This window comes from Perissodus microlepis, chromosome 1 (genome assembly GCF_051167445.1).
Source record: "Perissodus microlepis isolate ML-2025 ecotype Zambia chromosome 1, ASM5116744v1, whole genome shotgun sequence".
Classification (NCBI taxonomy): domain Eukaryota; kingdom Metazoa; phylum Chordata; class Actinopteri; order Cichliformes; family Cichlidae; genus Perissodus; species Perissodus microlepis.
Genome location: NC_140461.1, coordinates 6,577,559 through 6,594,652, shown reverse-complemented (window position 1 = coordinate 6,594,652; position 17,094 = coordinate 6,577,559). Strand labels below are relative to the sequence as shown.

Sequence of the window (17,094 nt, the reverse complement as noted above, 5' to 3'; positions counted from 1 at the left end):
GCATAGTGTTGGTGGGCTGAAGGATGAAGGCTGGTGTATAAGATAAGATAAGATACCTTTATTAGTCCCATGAGTGGGAAATTTCATGTTAAGGCTGCCGACCTATTGCACGCTATGGTGGCGCCATCTTACCCTCCGACCATATATACATTACAGAAAAACATCATATGGGGAAGACAGGTCTAACAATGGAAAATGCACCACATGAGGAAAGATAAGGAGAAAAAAAACAACTCCCCCCAGACTGAGCTTCAATAGGGAGATCAGTTTGAGAACAGAAAAAAAACACCTCTGCACATAGCACATGAAAAAACTCTTAATACACCAAAGAAACGCATGACAAGCAACAGGGATGGGTAAAGGGTGAGAGACAGCCAATGTAGACAGTACATCTGGGCCTGCAGCAGCGCTGGTCTCCTTGATCCACCATCAGCATCGGAAGGGAATAAGCGTCGAAGGCGTTTGGAGGGGTGTGTTTGTGTGTGTGTGTGTGTCCAGAGTTATTCTCAGTTTCCTTAACCTAAGGTTGCTTTCTGACATACCGTTAGCTGTGCACGAAAACACACTGCCTTGTTATTAATTAAAAAAGAAGCTGAAAACTTCACCTGTGGAAATGTTCACCTTCTAATGTAGTAGACCCCTAATCTCTGCCGTGAGACAGTTTTCAGTAACGTCTCCAGAAGTGTTTTTGTTGGGGGTTGTTGCCGAAACTCAGGATTAGTTCTGTTTAAATACAAATGAAGGATTTTCTTCTCTTAGGTTGTCAGGGCCTGTGTTTCTAACCAGGCAGATAGGGGAAAGTCATGGCCACTGATCTGATTACTTGATCTGATATCTAATGGTAGCTTGGGAGTACAACTTTCATTTAAAAGGTATCTGCTCTCAAGCTTACTCCTGATTAGTAAATGCATCCAGATGGACTTGGTGCTGAATGCCTTACAGTTGATGCACAAGCACCTGTTAGTTGTTTCAGTTTAGACATATACCTCCAGTTTAATGTGGGTCAAAGCAGAGGACACTTTTTTTCAAGGCTAAATGACGATTACTTTTTGAAGACTTGTAGCTTATTGTGTAAACCAATACAGACATCAGCATATAGAAATATAAGGATTAGGACTTTTCCAAATGTAACTTGTGTTCTCATACCTGACTGTCTTGTTCAATGTGGAGGGAAAGAAAGGCAGCCAGCAGACGAGGTTGTGTACAGGATGGGTGAATAATAATAATAATGGATTGCATTTATATAGCGCTTTTCGAGACCCTCAAACCGCTTTACAATTCCACTATTCATTCACTCTCACATTCACACACTGGTGGAGGCAAGCTACAGTTGTAGCCACAGCTGCCCTGGGGCAGACTGACAGAAGCGAGGCTGCCATATCGCGCCATCGGCCCCTCTGGCCATCACCAGTAGGCGGTAGGTGAAGTGTCTTGCCCAAGGACACAACAACCGAGACTGTCCGAGCCAGGGCTCGAACCGGCAACCTTCCGATTACAAGACGAACTGCCAACTCTTGAGCCACGATCGCCCTAAACCTTAAACAAAATTAACACAACAGAGCTTGTCCTTTGTATTTAGGCTTACTTGCAGCCTCTTTACGACAGCCTGTACGACAATAAAATTATTAAATAATAAAATTATTAAAGCACAAGTTTTCTCTGCTAGCCGTTTTTCAACATTGGACTGAAATGACGCACCTCAGCACTAAGACGGTTCATTTACAGGGTGTTCACTTGCCCGTTAATGACTCTGTATTGTATTATTATTGTAATTATATTTTTAAGTTAAAAATATTTTATTACACTACTGGTGATTTTCTTTCTCCCCTGGGTAAAACCTTTGAGGGAGGCAACAAAAACAACTAACAAAAATAACCAAAAAACAACTTTGTAGTGCGGATACCAACTACAAGTATTTGAAAGGACTCAGCAGGCATTTCCTTATTTTTTCCCTTTCAGTTGTGTGTCCTGTGTGTGGGTCTGATTCAGTTTTTCCTGGGCAGACCACACTTTAGTTGTTCAGGGGACCACTCTGTGACTCACTATAATGGTGATACATTTTTGATTGAAGTTGGAAATTTCTTGACCATCAAAGATACATTAATGATGTAATTATCTACCTCCCTATTCACTCTGTCAACCAAGGTTAATGAGTTTTTTGTGGGGGATTTTTTGGTCTTTTTTTCGTCTTATATTAAATCTCTCATTAAACTTAGTATCCTTGGTGTTTTTCCATGTGTCCTTTCTTACCAGAGATGTCCTTACCTCCAGGATCTGCATTGCTTTGCAAGGGTACTTTGCACTTGTGTGTCCGATAAGCAGGCAGCTAACTGCCCTACAGCCATGTCATCAGTCACTGCGGTTTGCATGATGACCTGAGGCTGTTTGCTTTGGACTCGTGAAGCTGAATGTTGACACACTCTGACAAAGATCTGTCTCCCATCAGATGTCAATGAGGCAAATACAGGCGACTTGGTTTCCAAGGCGATACACAAAAGTGGCGATGTGGCCCCTTATCTTGAATTGATGCTGGATGAGGTGTGTGTAACACCATATGTCTGAGGGCAGTATACATTGTGCTTGTAAGTGTGGTTTTATTGTGCTCAATAAGATTTGTGTTGGGAGTGAATACTCTACAGTGTTTGTGTTAATGTCGAAAAGATGGCACTTGAATGTAAAGTAAGGGGGGGGGGGGTGCTTAACTTGTTCAGCGTGAACCAACCATGTGTTGGGGGTCCACTAATAAAATGTCTGCATTAGAATCAAGATGGAAAAGAGTGACATGCAGGCTTATGACTCCACATTATTCCTGCTCTTGCAAGTAGAGGTGATACTGATGCATTGGCTTTGTGAATTGGAAGGAAAATGTTATATAGTGTTCATTTTCTTTTTCCAAATAACAATCTAAAAAGTCTGGTGTATTCAACCCCCTTTACTCAGACAACCCTAAATAAAATCCAGTGCAACCGGTTGCCTTCAGAAGTCACCTGTTTAGTAAATAGTCCACCTGTCATACTTGAATCTCAGTATAAATACAGCTGTTCTGTGACAGCCTCAGAGGTTTGTTTGAGAATTCAGAATTGATTCAGTTTTTCATTTATCTAGCACCAAATCACAACAACAGTTGCCTCAAGGCTCTTTATTTTGTAAGTTAAAGACCCTTCAATAATACAGACAAAAGCCAACAATCTGATGATCCCCTATGAGCGAGCACTTGGCAACAGTGGGAAGGAAAAACTCCCTTTTAACAGAAGGAAGCCTCTGACAGAACCAGACTCAGGAAGGGGCAGCCATCTGCTGCAACTGGATGGGGGTGATGTGTGGAAGGCTGGACAAAAGGCATGCTGTGGGGGAACCCCCCCCCCCCCCAAAAAAAAAAGATTAATAATAACTAATGATTAATAGCAAATGGCATCATGAAGACCAAGTAACACACCACACAGTTCAGGGATGAAGTTGTGGAGGTTTTGAAAACGTATTCCAAGCTTTGAGAATCTCGCAGAGCATTGTGCAGTCCATTAAAGCAAACCTACCAAGATATGGTCAGCCACCTAAACTGACAGTCCAGGCAAGGAGCACAAAGTAGAATTTCCAGTAGTACAACCACACCAAAACTACAGTCAGAACTACAATGTTGCACATTACAAGCATATTTGTGTTAGAATGGCCCAAAGTCCAATAAATCCTATTGAGAATCTGTGGCAAGACTTGAAAATGGCTTTTCACAGACGCTGTCCCTCCAATCTGACTGCACTAGAGCTATTTTCAAAAAGAGAATTTGGGGTGGAGCTTGTGTTGTTGTTGTTATTTTGTTTTTGTTTTTTTGTTTTTATAGGAGGGACAATGTACATTAATAAACATTGCTGTAAATGTATCAGATTTAGCCATATGCTAATTTTTATCTATAGTCACTGCCCAAATCTTAAAAGTAGATACTTAGCAGTTGAGAACTACGCCCAAAAGACTTGTAATTGCCAAAAATTAAAGGTTCAAAAAAGAATTGACTCAGGAGGGCTAAATACAAAACTTTAATTTTCTTTCCACTTCACAGTTATGGGCTACTTTGTGTCTATCACATAAAATACATCCGTTTGTGGATGTAACAAGAGAAAATGTAGAAATGTTCATCATCATCACTTTATTTCCAAAGCGCTTTAAAAAACAACATAACAACTGACCAAAGTGTCAATGTAACAATTAATCAGCTATAACTTAATTCAGCGGTCCCCAACCTTTTTTGCGCCACGGACCGGTTTATGCCCAACAATATTTTCATGGACCGGCCTTTAAGGTGTCGCGGATAAATACAACAAAATAAAACTAGTACCGGTACCGAAAAAAAGATTTATTCATAACACACGTGAAAAGACCCAGGAAAACCGAGTTAACGATAAAAACGATAACAAAATAACGCTGGAAACCAATAAAAACCCTGAAAACCATACATTTCACACCTGAGCCTCAACTCTCGCGGCCCGGTACCAAACGACTCACGGACCGGTACTGGTCCGAGGCCCGGGGGTTGGGGACCGCTGACTTAATTCATAGAAGATGGCCGAACATTTGAAATGGTAACGGTACATACTAAGGGTAAAAATTTAAGACGGATAACAACTTACTCTCGGTTGAAAGCCAAGGAGAAAAGATGTGTTTTTCAATAAGTTTTAAAAGCAGCAAGAGATGGAACCTGTCTGACCTCCAATGGCAGGGCATTCCATATCTTAGGAGCCAAAACTGCAAAGACTGTCTCCTCTGGATGTATAAAATATCTTTGGGACAGTCAAAAGCATCTAGTTAGCTAAACTAAGAGCATGGGATGGTGTGCAAGGGTGAAGCAACTCAGAGAAATAACAAGGGGCAAGACTATTAAGGGATTTAAAAAAAAAATAAATTATGAGGTCAAAGCTTCATCTCATTGGAGATTTACATTCCTATCAGATCATCATAGTCATCTTTTGCAGTTAAGTGAAAAACTTTACCAAACACGCAAACAAAAGGTCTTGGTAAAGGTGGTGTTAAATACCTCCAAACTGTTTCTGCTTCACTGTTCCTAATGTAGCTTCCTACATTAGCTCTCCTGCTAGCTCCTGCTGTCACATGTAATATAAAAACAGAATAGATCAGCGCAAAAATAAGTACATTGTGACCAGTATTCCATCAGCTTTTGAATTTGGGTCGAGCTGATCTCTTATCTGAATGTCTGATAGGATTTAACCAATAACAGCGAAGTCCAAGCTAACACGTTCATTTGCTTTTAGCTTTAATATTTGAGAATACAGAGTTAGGTCCACAGCAATCTTTAATCCATAAGTTTTGTTGTCTGAAAGTGACAGCCATGAAAACTAAAATTAAAATGTGTGAGAAATTGAATTGTTTTGGTGTCCTGTGAGCAGTCGATTGAATATTTGACTTTTCCATGAACATCTTGGAGATAAATGGACTTTGTTTGGCCTGTAGTGCAGCGATAAGAAGAGAGCTTAAATGTAAGCACATCAATAAATTGAGCATACTTTACCTGCTTAGCACCAGAGGGGAGCAGGAGAGCACTGGCTGATCGCACAAATATATAAATAGGCTGCCATAGTCACTGCCACCTTTACTATATCCTCTCCCAGGTGTGGATTTTAGTAGTAGTAGTAAACTAACCCTGAGTGTATGAGATGGTGGAACTTAGTTATTATTCCTGTCCTAAACATCAAAAAATCTGCAGCCTTAATTTCAGTGTTCATATCAAAGCCAAGCCGCATAAACAGCTTGGTCTGTCTTATTTGTGTACAAATTGCTCTACTGTTCAGTTGCCTGATAATACAAATGATGCAGTCTATTTATATTTTGTAGGTCAAGTTTTCTGTCATATTGCTGCAAAGGGTTGAATGCAGGCAGGGAAAGTAACCATCCAGAACTCCGCTAAAAGTGCATCACAGGGATTGAGAAACTGAACTAGATTTACTTGGGCTTCAATTTGGTTTGGGGCTTAATAATTTAAGAATTTAAGTATTTATTGTCAGAGAACAATGAAATTGCGTTTGGGGCTTCCGTACAACCCATAAATACAATAATGAAGAAAATAATAAATACCCCTTAAAACCCAAGTGTAAATATTTAACCCAGTGTGACTCCAGTGCAATAAGACAATCCTTAGCAACAACATGAGAACATGACAAGTAATGTTCATAAGAAATTCCGACAAAAACCTGAGAAACATGACAAAGTACAACAATGCAACCCATTCAATATTATTGTACTGTGAGATATGATGTCAGATATGATAGTTATCTATTTAAGAAAGAGGGGGGGGGGGGCAGGAGGGGGAGAGAGAATAAAGATATGATGCACCAATGCAGACCAGCTCAGTGCTATTAGAAAGTTGGATATGGTTATTGTCCGTGAGAGGGGGGCAGAGAGTTCAGAAGCCTCACAGCCTGTGGATACAGGCTGTTGGCCAATCTGGATGTTCTGGCCTGTATAGACCTGTACCTTCTCCCTGAGGGCAGCAGGTGGAAAAGGTGGCGCGCAGGGTGATGTTGGTCCCGCAGGATACTATGCACCCTCCTCAGACAGCGAGTGGGGAAGATATTACTAATCTCTGGCAGACTTGTTCCAATAATTCTGCCAGCTTCTTTCACCACCCGCTGGAGTGCTTGCTGATCGGCCTTGGTGCAGCTGGGGAACCACACTAGAAATCCATACGTCAGAACACTGCTGATGGCACAGTTGTAGAAGTTCAACATCAGAGATCTGGGAATGTGTGCGCTCCGCAGTCTCCTCAGGTAGTAGAGGCGCTGTTGGGCCTTCCGTGCAACTGAGGTGATATGGTTGCCCCAGGACAGGTCCTCGGTCACAGTTACCCCCAAGAATTTAAAACTACTCACCCTCTCCACCGTCTCACTGCCAATGAAGAGAGGCAGATGGTTGTTATGACCCTTCCTCCGGAAATCTACAATGATCTCCTTGGTCTTTTTGGTGTTTAAGACCAAGTTATTGTCGTGGCACCATGACTCTAGTTGTTGCACCTCTGTCCTGTAGTTTGTCTCATCGTTGTTGGATATAAGTCCGAGCACTGTAGTGTCATCGGCAAACTTAACAATGAGATTGGACGCGCAGGAGGAAATACAGTCATGGGTGAAGAGAGTGTATAGCAGAGGGCTCAGGACACACCCCTGAGGGGCACCAGTGTTGACCACAAGGGTGGAAGAGGTGTTCTTACCCACTCTGACACTCTGTCTACGGTTAGTGAGGAAGTCCACAATCCAGTTGCACAGAGAGGAGTTAAGTCCCAGTTGGTGGAGTTTGGGACGGAGTTTGTATGGCCGGATGGTATTAAAAGCCGAGCTGTAGTCTACAAAGAGGAGCCGTGCATAGGTGTTCCTGTGTTCCAAGTGCTTCAGTAATGTGTGCAGCACTGTGGCGATCGCATCCTCGGTTGACCGGTTCTCCCTGTATGCAAACTGGTGCGAGTCCAGGGATGGTGGAAAAGCAGCTCTGATGTGTTTAATGACCAGTCTCTCCAGGCATTTGGCGGGAATGGGGGTGAGTGCCACAGGTCTGAAATCGTTCAGACATGTGACATTTGACTGTTTTGGGATGGGAACGATGGTTGCTGCTTTGAAACAGGATGGTACCAGTGAACAGGACAACGAGGTGTTATATATAGAGGTGAAGACGTCCGCCAGGTCCGCAGCACAGTCTTTTAGCACCCGGCCCAGCACTCCATCTGGCCCGGCCGCCTTCCTGGTGTTAATGCTCCGGAACACACGCCTCAGCTCATGAGTGCTCAGGACTGGAGCAGGGTCGGTTGAAGGGAGAGGGGACAGGACAGGGTCGGTGTTCTCCCTATCAAAACGGGCATAAAAGAGATTTAGATCCTCAGCCAGAATAGAACTGTCGGCTGAGGGTGATGGTGTTCTCCTTTTGTAGTCCGTGATAGCCCTGATGCCCTCCCAGACCTGCCTTGGGTTTGTGTTGTTCTCAAACCTGGCCTCGATACGCCTCCTGTGCTGCTGCTTGGCAGTCTTAATGCCTCTTCTCAGGTTGGCCCTGGCAACACTGTATGCCTCCTGGTCCCCGGATTTGAAAGCGTTGTTCCTGTTGTACTTGTTGAAAGCAGTACTTACATGATCACTGCAGACACACTTAAACTACAGTGAGTCTTGAATGTATACATTTTCAGAAGGATTTTTTTCTGGCTTTATTTTTTTTTGGGGGGGGGGGACTTGATACATCTAACTGGTTAATTAATTACTCATTCAGAACATCGAGCAGTTAGAACTAGGACAGAAACAGCAGACTCTCTATAGTATTTGACTTTTGCTCATCGGAAGAATAGCAGGTTGCTGTTGCACATATACAGTGAATGTGCAGAGGTTTAAAATGTGCTATGTATAAAACATTGTATGCTGTCTGGAAAGTACAGTTTGTTAATATAGGAGGATAAATTCAAGTCATTTAATCATTTACACACCATGTGAGGGCCAATTGTTCTATAACATACCAACCTGTGTAAACTGTTCTAAAACTGTTGTCATGTGCCATCAGTATGTGCCGTGTTGCTCTTATGCTCTTTGTGCTTCAGCTTAACATTCCAGTCTCAGACTCAGGCTCTTTCCTCCTTAAACCCCTTGGCTACCTTCAGCCTTCTTTCCATCATCCACTCCTGTTCCTCCCTACATCGCCATGGATGGTACAGTCTGAGAGAGAGAGAGAGAGAGAGAGAGAGAGAGAGAGAGAGAGAGAGAGAGAGAGAGAGAGAAGGAATGCAAGAACAGAAGAGAGAGAGAGAGGAGGGGGGAAAAGCAGCCATGCATTAAGTTATTTTTTAAATGACGGCGATCAGAGCAGAGGAGTAGGCCGAAGCAGGGAGGGACTAATAGAAGTGCACGAGGCGGGTTCACAGCTCTCCTGACCGTCTCATTCTCCTCGCTCATTGGTCAGGGGGGGTCCCTAGCTTCATATCACGCAAAACATGGGTGACCCTTCTTGCCAGCAGCCTTTGAAGCAATTGTGACAGCTGTCATCACTGTGTATGTCAAAACCTGTCAAGTTAGCTTCATCCTTGAATTGGAGATGCATCTGCAGGGAGACTTTTGAAAAGCCCCCAAGAATAGGATTTAAAAAAAAAAAAAAATCTGAAAATAAGGGTGTGGATGACAACTATAGTGTATAAAATTACTCCTACCTCATCCCCTTTTTTGTGCTTTAAGAGAGTAAATGTTATTAATGAATTTTAACTTGGGAACTTAAATAAACTTCTTTTTAGCATTAACAAAACCCTCTAAAACATTTGTAGGAAGTCCTAATTGGATACTTATTGAAGAATAGCTACTGGTATCAATTGCACAGCAGATAGGAATCGGTCTGCGTGCATCTGCTCTCTGAATGCAACACATCAGCAGTGGAACGTCTGTGAAATATGAAGTGTTACAGATTGCTGGCTGGTTTGTGCAAGAACTGCAGCTATAGTGGTTTATAAAGAATGTGCATGGGTAAAAGGAAACAGGTGTGAGGATGTCTTTGTGCAAGTGTGTTTTCTTGTGATGCCATCTTTATGAGGGCCTAAATGTGTTTCAGATATTTAGACAAAGGATTAATGCTAATGGGAACAGTTCGGTTAAGCAAGGCTTTCATTGCTGAATGTTAAGCTGTACAGTAATGTGTTTTAGAAGGAAGCCGGTGAAAGGTTGTAGGCCTTGGTGGCAGAAGTATTTCTGAGTGTGGGTTTTTAAACCGCTAGAAATCTCTTTCCTCAAGCCATCGAGTCAGATGATGATCTGACTTGATGCAGCTCTTTGGCTGACAGCTGCCCTCACCCTTTGGGCAGCACCACCACTGCACTAATGGAGGAAGAAGGTGACAGGAGAGGAGAGTTAGGATGGATAGAGTTCGGCCTGACCCTAACCACAGATTGGTAGTCCTGTGTAGCACTGTGAGAGGTTCAGGGTTAATAGATAAATCCTGGGACAAAATTCAGACAGTGTCAAATTTAGGATGACTGTCTCATGCTGTGAGCCCTGGTTTGACCCGTGTCTAATAACAAACCAATAGGAATGCAGCGTGAAGTGCAATGCTGATCAAAAGAGATTGGCACTTAGAACGGGTGCGAGTAAACCATATAAAACAAAATGATTGCGATTTCTCCAGAATAGAAAATCCAGTTGAGTTGCTGCAGTAGAATGTTTTGTGTATGGCCTCCAGCTCTTTTTCTTTCTCACTAAGTAATAACGGCGTCTTGGCACCACTTCAGTAAATGCGTCAAATGCGATCGCTTGCCTAAGTTTAAATGATCCATCTTGTAAAATGTGGCCTGAAGCGAACTTGCATAATTATTGTGCTTAAGCACCTTAGGAGATTTGACAGTTAAGCTGGCTGCTAGTAACCTTACACCAGGCTTGATTTACCAGTATTCAGTCATACTTCATATTGTAATGACAATTCTAAAATGGTTGGTTTTCTCTGCACACTCAGATTCACACATTTTGTTGTGTTTTTTGTGGGAAGTAAGAATGATTGAATTGATTGAACAGTCCACTTTTACTCCAAGATGTGGAAACTGGAATCACATGCACATATTTACAGACACATACTCATTTACTTCATGCATATAATAATGTAAAACCATGCTCTAATTGATGTATTTCTTATAATCTGTGGAGCAGGTTGATGTCAAATGTTTATGCTTCTGTAACTTAGAGTCATTGATTTGCCAGCTTAAGAGCTTATAATTCATTTTCAGCACATACTATTTAAAATTAGGTTAGCCTGTACTGACATTTCCTCATATGCAGAGAAAACCAGATGGAGTTCCCGTCTGTTTACTGGAGGAAACCATTTTGAAGGACATAGCTGTTGGCTAAAAGCTCATGATGTCTGTCGTGTGTATGACTGAGGCTGCTTGTGTATATATTTCCTTAGTTTTTCTGTAAAAGCTTGCGCAGATACACAGAGCTGTTCCACTTCTTTTTAAAGGTTACCGTTTTTTCATTATTTTTCCCTTTAATATCTGCTTATGACCTCATCCCAGCAACTGTTCCACACCATCATCTGAATGCAATAGACAATGTCAACACACTGCCAGCTTCAGTACCCCTCTATCTCACACATCCAGTGCTATTCTCACACACGCATTCCTGAAACGATTTACTACGCCCTCAGAGATGGATGCAGCGCCCACCCTAACACCCAGATACACACCCAAATCCCCCGAGAGGCTGTTTTTGACATGTGACACAGAAGCTGTAAACAAGTACAACAATGGATATGTTTTAAAGTAAATGTTAAAACAAGGAAAGCCTAAAGCAAATGACTTTAATCCAGTCTGCCTGTCTGTCCACCCACATATAAATTTCTTTCTCTTTTTATCTCTGCATGCTAGGGTCAAAATTAGCCTTGAAAGCCCATCCTACTGCATCCTTTTAATTTGCACTAAATGCCGTCTTTCTGTCTTTCCACATGTTCCCGTTGACCTCGATCCTCCCAACATCATCAGGAGTCAGTCCAAGGTAACGGCACACAAATACACACACAGACATTTTCAACACTAATTCCATGGTTGTGAATCATCTGTTTTAAACAAAGGCACCGCTGTACTACTTCAGCTCAGTTTCTGAGCTGTGTGCAACCATACAGGCAGCGATATAAAGTAATGATTTGTAAAACCATTATTGCCAAAAGGGTTTGTTTAATTTATCAACCTTTATTTTAATCCTGAGGCAATACTTGTTCCCTAGAAACTGAATGTTTTTTCCCACTGGTTCTCTTTGCTGTATGTGATTATTTTCATCGTCGTTTGAGACTTGATGGTCGCTATGATTACACAATTTGAGCATTTAAAAACATAATATACACGTTTTTTACTGTGGTGGCTTGTGCGACTACATATTCCAGTATAACATCTCATGGTGGTGCTGTTTTGTCTGTGTGTTTACAGGTTTTTGCCTACGATTATTGTTTCTGGTCCATGGATGAGACAGATAAGGAAAAATTTGCAGGTATGTAAATTTTTATTTTAATCATTCAAAAAGAAATTGCATTAAAATATCACTACCAGATGTGTTAACTAAATATATACTTCAGTTATACTGACTGACTATGTCTGTTTGTGCCACTTAACTGCAGGTCAGGAGGTGGTGTTCCAGTGCCTTGGGGAAAGTCTTCTCCACAATGCCTTCCAGGGCTACAATGCCTGTATATTTGCCTATGGACAAACTGGTAATTTACACTTAGACAACTCACATATTTATGGTGAATCTTATTTTACGACAGAGCGTCTAACTTAACAACAGGGGTTGGTTACAGTATGTGGCAGATTTCTATCTATCTTTTATTGCCTTAAAGCTTTTTTAGGAGTGTCTTTGTGGACTACCACTTGTACCGACTTGCATTTCTTCAGTACAAATAAGACACAGAAGTTAAAATACATGCACATGTTTCAGATATCTCATGTCCCATAATGTGTAGAGCACTTATCATACTCTTACTTTACATATAATCTTGACCCTGCGACAGCAAGTTGGAGCTCATAAATTGATCCACTGTCTACACATGAGTCATAATGAGTCGAACCCTTTACTTGTTTGTCAGGTGAAATCATTCTTTAATAATTTCACAATCGTACCATCATTACTTTGTGTGTTAGTGGCAGTGTTCTGTATCAGCTGCCACAAAGACAGGAAATTATTTTACATTTAACTATACCTGCTGCAGTCAGTCTCCTTAAATTGGAGTATTTGTCTCCGTGTTTGCAGGCTCGGGAAAGTCGTACACTATGATGGGCTCAGTGGATCAGCCAGGGCTGATACCTCGACTGTGCAGTGCTTTGTTTGAACGGACACAGAAGGAACAGCGGGAGGAGGAGAGTTTCACTGTTGAGGTCTCCTACATGGAGATCTACAATGAGAAAGTCCGAGATCTGCTCGATCCCAAAGGGTATGATTTCATTCCTCAATCAGCCCTTTTACAAATGTGTGGGTGGTTTCGTTTTTCATTTGAAAGGTGTGGCAGCTCTGATAAATCCTAAACAATTCAGTAGTTGCCTTTGGTTGAGTTCCCTTCCACGAGCCAAATTTAAATCAATAGAGTATTAGATTTACAGAACGTTTTTCTTTTGTCTCATATCCTTATAATGCAGATTCTGCCTTTCTAATATTAGTATCCTATTAAACTAGATTCAGCATCTTAGAGCTGACTCACTGTAAAACCCACAAAGGTTGTAACAGCACCAGCAGGTGTAGAATTACATCAGTCTTCGGTGTATTTTCAAATGCAAACTCATTTTTACATATTTAAAAGACTGTAAACACAGGCACTGAAGAATTAGAACACATTTTAATTTATTGTTCCGTTTATTAATAAGTTGATTTTTAGAAAATGCATGTGAAACTGTTTTGAAAGTCTAGAATTGTTCAAGGCATTCTTCAAGCAAAAATGATTGAAGATATTCTGTATTTGACATTATTGTATACGGAATATCTGGAGAGTTTGACCTGCATGTCAGGCACAACCCCTGAAATTGTTCTTGGAGAAACATTGATAGAAAATGTTTTATATTTCTAATATTTTAGACGCTAAACGTTTTATTTCCAAATAATTTGAAAAAAAAAAAGCACATTAATAATGATAATGACAATTCCAATAAACTAAAATACATCTGCTGTAAGTCTACTTTTCTGGTAAATGACCAGCTTGCAGCTCTGCTCTAACATAAACTCAGATTAGCTGATAAATCAGTGAAAGTCTGTCGTTTGTTCTGGATCCACCAGCTGCTGTGGTCAGTGCATAAAAAGATTAGCATTCTGCCCTGCAGTCACTGTTTTTGTCCGGTTCGTGTCTAGCAGGTCAGCTGTAAATCAGGACCCCAGGCTTGTGCCTGCTGTCCCAGACACTATAACCTTTGACCTTCACTCACTGCATGACTTTTAACCTCAATAAAACGGACCAAAGACTAGCAGACCATCTGACTGCCATATGCGCTCTGCTGTGGGTCAGATAATGATGAAGTTCTTAGATCTGCGGCAAGTTAGAATTGGGGTCAGAGAGCCAAGTGCTCACAAAGTGTGAACTGTGCACTGTGGACTTCTATTGGTTACCAGAGCAAGCCTAGCCTCTACTGCCTCCCCTGCTTGGACATCATTGTTCAAGCATTGGATGCAATTGGTCATGAGTGACCATGTTGCGTGTCTTTGTTTTAAACCTCATTTTCTTCTATGCCCAGGGGTAGGCAAACACTGCGGGTGAGAGAACATAAAGTTTTGGGTCCATACGTGGATGGCCTGTCTCGACTAGCGGTGGCCAGCTACAAGGTAAAAACAATTCACTGAACAAAACAACCTTTCATGCATTTATGTCACCTACTACCTCAAACATCCACCATGCAGCACTGCACCACACATCCTGTCTGATCAGTTCTTCAGATTTTCTGTGACACTTGAACAGAGTTTCTTGCTGCCATTTCCTCTCACCGTCCTCTTTGAGTATTTATATCACTTGAAGTACCAAATGTTAGTAGTCTCACCAACCAAATCAAAAATGGTGATAACATTTTGTTGTTTTATATTGTGATTTTCAGGCGATTCAACCGCACTAGTTATAAATTATAATCATTATAAAATATAGAAATAGGCGAAGAATGTGCCATGTAATTTATGGCCATGTTGACAACTATTCTTTGGAGTGAGGTAAAGCACGTTCAAATAAAAGTGAAACAAACAATTTTATAATTTACAGCTAAATGTCATGGTTACAGTATCTCTGCATCCATCCATCCTCACTCATGAACTTGTCACTGCATAAGTATTAAAGGTTGGAGTTTGAGCTTTGTAATGATGCTTGTCACATTTTCTCTTTTATGTGACAAAATAGTGGTTTTTATGAAGGCATGGCAAAATATTTTAGCATTTTCTTTTTTAGTAAAATACTGTCATGTAATCTGTTTTTGAAATTAAAGCAAAATGGGAAAACATGAAAATGATTGTATTGTTTGTTTATTGTCTCTTCTTCCGTCAGGACATCGAGTCTCTAATGTCAGAGGGCAATAAGTCACGCACTGTCGCTGCTACCAACATGAATGAGGAGAGCAGTCGATCGCATGCAGTCTTCAACATTATTCTCACACACACACTCAAAGATTTAAAGTCTGGGGTAAGATATAACAACACAAACACACACATGCTCACACAGAACTGATCTGTTATTTATAAAGATGACTAGTTAACATCTGTTCCAACTTGGATTCAAAACATGTTCCCTCAGTCCCCATGCCATAATCTCATCCCTGCACCATCAAGCTGCTGCATCATCCACCCACTTCTAAGCTCTCAAATATGCTCTACACTGTCTAGCCACATCAATCACACATAGATTTTCTTCAAAAGGCCTGCAAGGATTTGCTGGGCACGAGAAATCTAAAGCTTCAGAAATGATTGAGACTTTACTTTTTAATCATTATGATTGCTGAACTTTTTGGGGGTGCGATAATGTTTCTGCTATTTTTAATAATATCTAAACCACAAGAAAAAAGAAAGCTACCAAAAGGGATGATGTCAGCTCCGCCATGTGACCAGGCACTCTAAGAAAAGACCTAAATGACTAATTCTCCGTCCTGACTGACCCACTTAGTCTCTCCTGATCCTTGCTCTTATTTCCAGCTAGAGTTGCTACCAGCAAGTCCTGTTAATAATTCACAGACATGACTATGAGTTTGTCAGTTGATACAGCCTGCTCTCCTTTCAAGTCACGCCCAGAGTCAGTCACTGAGTTGGCCAGACAATTCGCCGGTAGGTTCATCAAGCTGAACAAAGTCTAACAGACAGCAAACGCATAAACTGTGTAGTCAGTGAGTGAATCACTTAGCTGACACATCCTTCTGCTACTTTTAACACTATATTTTATTGTCCCGTCATAAGTGAACATCAGATTAAAAATCTCTACTGGTTTGTGTTATTCCAAAGAACACAATTTTGACCATTCAGTGCAATTTGAGTAATTTTGTTTCTGTTTTTGCCGTGCTGACTGCAATATTTAGGTTGCTTTGTGATCCTCTGACTAGCAGAGCATTAGTCATTAGGGATGTTGGACTCATTTCATGGCACTGAAACCCTGTTAGGCAGTGGTAAGCAGTATTTCTGAGACCCTGAGAACACCATTTAAGGTAGTCAACTTCAATATTCAACGTCAAAGGAGCTTGCAAAGAAAAGCGTCTGGACTTCTTTAAGTTACTTGAAGACGTTTCACCTCTCATCCGAGAAGCTTCTTCAGTTCTAAGGTCAAATGGTGGAGAGTCCCAGATATAAACCTAGTGGGAGTATCCCCCCACAGAGGGACAAAAGGACCCCCTGATGATCCTCTAATCGCCTGAGCCAAGGTGTGAAACTGGGTGTGGGTCCCAATCAGCCAGAGTTTCGGGTGTGTTCATTGTGAAACCTGGCCCCACCTTATCATGCGAATTCCTGAGGTCAGATGGCCCAGGATGTGAGTGGGCGTTAAGGCGTCTGGGAAGGGATCTCAAAACTTCAATATTCAACACGTATTTAAGCTTCCAAGTTTCTTCAAGCTAAATATATAATCTGTCCCCAGTTTTAAAGAAATAGTGACCGTTGATCTTTGAATTGGAGCTCATCTCCGCCCTCAAATGACGCAGCCTGTGTTGGGGGCAGGTTAATAAGAGGCAACCTTTGACAAGTAGCAGAATCACCTGTTGCTGGATGAGTCATTCTGACACTCAGAATCTTGTCACTGGTTTTCCTTTCAGTATCCTGTCCTGTTTGGACTTTTCAGCCACGCTTTCAACTCAAAGGTCAAATTTGGTTGCGCTTTGGCCATGTGTACCTATCTATATCTCAATGGTTTCCTGATGTTTCTCTGTGTCATAAAACACTTTGCAGGCTGTATAGTATAATGCAGAGTTTTTAAAATGTATTCCAGCAGTTGTTTTTTGCACTGCAGAGTTGACCCTATTTCTTACCATGTGTATCTGCGTGTTGATGCCCCGACACTCGTTTTATGAGCAGATACATTACAGCATTACATTTGTTACTGACTCGAGTATCAACTTCCCTTCTTTAATAATAAAGTATTTCCCTCTTTTTACTATTCGAATAGCTA

At 41.3% G+C, this 17,094-nt stretch overlaps 1 protein-coding gene across 7 annotated transcripts in view; it reads left to right on the top strand.

The window, feature by feature from the left end:
• Positions 1–17,094, top strand: part of kif13ba (kinesin family member 13Ba) — a 50,823-nt gene that overhangs the window by 10,242 nt on the left and 23,487 nt on the right. For all 7 annotated transcript variants that reach the window (XM_084928183.1, XM_084928199.1, XM_084928166.1 and 4 more), the window contains exons 4-9: positions 11,483–11,495; positions 11,924–11,984; positions 12,112–12,204; positions 12,741–12,921; positions 14,207–14,294; positions 14,998–15,132. In XM_084928183.1, the coding sequence (XP_084784309.1) occupies positions 11,483–11,495; positions 11,924–11,984; positions 12,112–12,204; positions 12,741–12,921; positions 14,207–14,294; positions 14,998–15,132 (571 nt within the window). The remainder of the gene's footprint in view (positions 1–11,482; positions 11,496–11,923; positions 11,985–12,111; positions 12,205–12,740; positions 12,922–14,206; positions 14,295–14,997; positions 15,133–17,094) is intronic.